Source organism: Quercus robur, chromosome 1 (assembly GCF_932294415.1).
Source record: "Quercus robur chromosome 1, dhQueRobu3.1, whole genome shotgun sequence".
Lineage (NCBI taxonomy): Eukaryota > Viridiplantae > Streptophyta > Magnoliopsida > Fagales > Fagaceae > Quercus > Quercus robur.
In genome coordinates, this window is record NC_065534.1 from 32,308,684 (window position 1) to 32,313,311 (window position 4,628).

At 38.8% G+C, this 4,628-nt stretch overlaps 1 protein-coding gene across 1 annotated transcript; it reads right to left on the reverse strand.

Annotated features, from left to right (window-relative positions):
* Positions 1 to 245: 245 nt before the first annotated feature.
* On the reverse strand, positions 246 to 3,521 carry LOC126730989 (heat shock cognate 70 kDa protein 2-like). The gene is made up of 2 exons (XM_050435013.1): positions 3,187 to 3,521; positions 246 to 2,079 (listed from the first exon to the last, which is right to left on the reverse strand). The coding sequence occupies exons 1-2, from the start codon at positions 3,395 to 3,397 to the stop codon at positions 344 to 346; spliced, it is 1,947 nt and encodes a 648-aa protein (XP_050290970.1). The 5' UTR covers positions 3,398 to 3,521; the 3' UTR covers positions 246 to 343.
* Between the last annotated feature and the right edge of the window lie 1,107 nt (positions 3,522 to 4,628).

Sequence of the window (4,628 nt, forward strand, 5' to 3'; positions counted from 1 at the left end):
AATTTGGAGAGACGATTTGGCTCCTCTCTGATGGATTGACTAGCCGTTTGCTGACTACAATTGGTTCAAGAACCAAATTTATCACAAGACCAATCTACTGTCTAATGAAGCATGGAAGAGCATAAATGAAAGCCTTCCAAAAGGTGGGGAAAAGAGTAAAAACAACAGCCATTGAAGTTAATCCAAAAGGAACTTTTAGATTAAAGCTTCAAACACCAAAATACAACATAGTGAAGTTTAAAAAGTAAAAATCAAACATACAGGCATTGAAATATCATAAAACCATTGTACAAACCCAGGAACAACCATACAAAAACTAAACAAGAAGACTATTATTGTTCATTTAATCGACTTCTTCAATCTTGGGACCAGCACCGCTTCCACTGCCAGCTGAAGGCCCATCCTCATCCATTTGCCCACCCATATCACCACCAGTTCCTTGGTACATCTTTGCGATGATTGGGTTGCAGATGCTCTCCAGCTCTTTCATCTTGTCCTCGAACTCATCCGCCTCAGCAAGCTGGTTCCCATCAAGCCATTGGATGGCCTGATCAATTGCATCTTCAATTTTCTTCTTGTCTGCAGCTGGAAGCTTAGAGGCAATCTTGTCATCTTTGATAGTGTTCCTCATATTGTAAGCATAGTTCTCCAGTGCATTCTTCGCCTCAACCTTCTTCTTATGCTCCTCATCCTCCGCCTTATACTTTTCAGCCTCCTGGACCATCTTCTCAATCTCTTCCTTGGAGAGTCTACCCTTGTCATTGGTGATTGTAATCTTGTTCTTCTGTCCGGTGGTTTTGTCCTCAGCAGAGACATTCAAGATACCATTGGCGTCAATGTCAAAACAGACATTAATTTGAGGAACACCCCTAGGAGCAGGAGGAATGCCAGAGAGCTCAAATTTGCCCAACAAGTTATTGTCACGGGTCCTGGTTCTCTCACCCTCGTATACCTGGATCAGCACACCAGGCTGGTTATCGGAGTAGGTTGAGAACACCTGCTCCTTCTTTGTTGGAATGGTGGTGTTCCTTGGAATCAAAACAGTCATGACACCTCCAGCAGTCTCCAGACCGAGTGATAGGGGAGTGACATCCAGCAACAAGAGATCCTGCACCTTCTCATTACCCTCACCGCTAAGAATTGCAGCCTGAACAGCAGCACCATATGCAACAGCCTCATCAGGGTTAATGCTCTTGCAGAGCTCCTTCCCATTGAAGAAATCCTGCAACAATTGTTGAACCTTGGGAATCCTAGTAGACCCACCAACCAAGACTACATCATGTACACTGCTCTTATCCATCTTAGCATCCCTCAAACACTTCTCCACAGGCTCCATACACTTCCTGAATAAGTCCATGTTTAGCTCCTCGAATCTGGCCCGGGTAATTGTGGAGTAAAAGTCAATACCCTCATACAAAGAATCAATCTCAATGGTGGTTTGAGCTGTAGATGAGAGAGTCCTCTTAGCCCTCTCACAGGCAGTCCTCAACCTCCTGAGAGCCCTGGGGTTTCCACTAATATCCTTTTTGTTCTTTCTCTTGAATTCCTGTACAAAATGGTTCACCATCCTGTTATCAAAATCTTCACCTCCCAAGTGAGTATCACCAGCAGTAGCTTTCACTTCAAATATACCCTCTTCGATGGTAAGAAGAGACACATCAAATGTCCCACCACCCAGATCAAAGATAAGTACATTCTTTTCACCCGAGCTGGTTGCCTTCTTATCAAGCCCATATGCAATAGCAGCAGCAGTTGGCTCATTGATAATACGCATCACATTAAGGCCAGAAATAACACCAGCATCCTTCGTGGCTTGACGCTGCGAGTCATTGAAATATGCAGGGACAGTAACAACAGCATTCTTAATGGTTGTACCAAGGTATGCCTCAGCAATCTCCTTCATCTTTGTGAGAACCATAGAGGAAATTTCTTCAGCAGAAAATTGCTTCTCCTCACCCTTGTAGTTAACCACAATCATGGGCTTGTCACCAGGGCCAGGAATCACCTTGAATGGCCACAACTTCATGTCACCTTGCACCGAGGGATCACTGAACCTCCTACCAATCAAACGCTTGGCATCTGGATAAACAAAAATTAAACAAATTCAGTCAGGAAATTATCCAACAATTTCTCCTTTTTGAAATACAAAACAGTGAATTAAACACGTTATCAGAAAAAGTTGAAAGCAAAATACACATTTTGATCCCAAAAAAAAAAAAAAATTACCCTTGAATTTTAAATACATTAAATTTTGACTCAAAAACCTCGAAGGGTTATTTTTCTTAACTTATTAAAATGAAGATTCTACAATTACTTATAAAAAGCAGGGGAAAAAATCAACAATGTCTTACAGAAATTCCTTCAACATGCATAAACTTAAAACTAAATTTCAAATTCCTCCAATGCTCGGAGAGGTGAAGAATGATGATAAAAGCAACAGATCACACACTCAGATTAGATGAACATGGAATCATTATGGATTAAGCTCCAGCACTTAACTATACATCTACGTACGGAAAACTAAAGATATGGAATTCAAAAACAGTATTTTCTTCTCTGAATCAATGCATTTGACTTTATCAGAGAACACAATATTTCTATTCTCAGAGCCTCGAATTAATCCAAATATATCTTTTTAACTTAAAAAAAAATCATCATAAAATTGAATAACCTACAGCGAGTAAGAAATTCCTTTAACATTCGTATCCGAAAATTTTCATTACGAATTCCTCATTAGAGATCCAAATTGATGAGAAAAGCAATAAAATTTTCCAAGAAAGATTTCCATCAAAACAGAACTACGAAAACAGAGACACAGAACACAAATTTGCTTTTCTGATTTGCTTATAACAGAGTAAAAATTAAACACTACACGGAACCATAGTATATCATGCTTGAACACTACCAGCTATCTCTACCTCAATTTACAAGAAAACAGAGACAGAGAACTCAATTTTTTCTTTTCTCAATCAAATAAGCAAAACAGTAACAGTAATACTAGCATCCATAACATAACACACACCATTAAATCTGAAGTCCAATCACCAAATTTTCTCACTAACCAAACAAACAAAGCAGCAAAATATATACATATATATATATATATTCAAAATTAAACTACAGTTCCGAAAAAATAATCAGAGAGAGAGAGAGAGAGAGAGAGAGAGAGAGAGAGAAGTAACTAACCGAAAACAGTGTTGGTAGGGTTCATGGCGACCTGGTTCTTAGCAGCATCACCGATCAAACGCTCGGTGTCAGTAAAGGCCACATAAGACGGCGTCGTTCTGTTCCCTTGGTCATTGGCTATGATCTCAACGCGATCGTGTTGCCAAACACCCACACAGGAATAGGTAGTCCCCAAATCGATCCCAATCGCCGGTCCTTCACTTTTTGCCATAGCTAACAGCAACAATCACAGAACGAAGATACCAAAACGATCAAAAACGAATAGATTTCAGAGAAATTTCAGAGAGAGAAAGTGAAACAGAGTGCTCTGTGTTTTTTTTTTTTTTTTTTTTTTTTTGCTTTGTGAATTGAGGAGTGAATAAGGGTGGTGGTTTATAAAGGAATTATTGGATTTTCTGGAACGTTCTAATCGCGAATTGTGAACCGTCGGATCAAGTATTTTTTTTAATTTTTAAAATGAGAACGAGAGAGTTTTCTTGAACGTGGTATAGTTCTCCCGCTATTTCCAGGCGGTTCCAGAATTTTCCTTTTCTATTACCAAAGCTACGTGTCGTGTAGGCTCTGGAAAATCCTGGCCGTTTAAAGTCCGTGGGTCCTTTCACTGTTTTTATTTAATAATGAATGTTGATTGTGGAAGTATTATTGCTCGAAGAAAGAAAGCGGTGCACCAATGGGGTTAGCTTTAAAACGGCGACTTGTCATCTCGTAGCAAAAATAAGGGTAAAAAAAAAAAAAGGAAAGAAATGGCCAATGATGGCTTGCAAGGTGTAAAAAGGTAATGCCTCTTTTTCTACACTTTTATTGTCAAATTACATTTTTGGCCTTCCAATAATTGGAGTGATCTAAATAAATTTCGTTTATAAAAAATTAATATGAGTGAATCTGAATGAAAAAAAAAGGTCTGGATCATAGGTATATTAATTGATTTAGACTATTATGTTTTTTTTACCTGAGTTGGCCTGACTCGAACCCGACCTACTCATCAAGTCTTCATTATAAAATTTTAAACTTAATTTTTTTATTTACTCATTTTCAATGTATGTTTGTATAATAAAGTTTCTAAATTATAGATAAAAATATTAATGATACTTTTTTTTTTTTTTTGAAAAGAAAATATTAATGATACTTGAAAAGGAATTCTCAAATATAAATGTTTTCTGTGGGGCCCGACAACAAATGGACCCGATCCACCTGTTCACAGGAAGACTTAAGGCCCAAGCTGAAGAAGATAGTAGTCCAAGCCCAATAACGCAAAGCATCCATGTGCCAGAGAAGCCGCCGAGGAGGGTATAGCCCTCGGTTGGCCCAGAACTACCCTAAGGAAAGGGGCAAAAGTGGCATAGAGATAATCTTGTAAGAAATCTGAAATATCTAGGAAAAGCTGCCCATACTATCTGTCCTAGACAGAGCTTTGCCTCTCACAGAGTCGTGTTCCTTTAGCC

Bases quoted from the DNA above. Each gene is read 5' to 3' on its own strand.
- LOC126730989 (XM_050435013.1), bottom strand. From the start codon at position 3,397: ATGGCAAAAAGTGAAGGACCGGCGATTGGGATCGATTTGGGGACTACC. The intron at 2,080-3,186 runs GTTAGTTACTTC...TTGTTTATCCAG, and splicing joins CCCTACCAACACTGTTTTCG to ATGCCAAGCGTTTGATTGGT.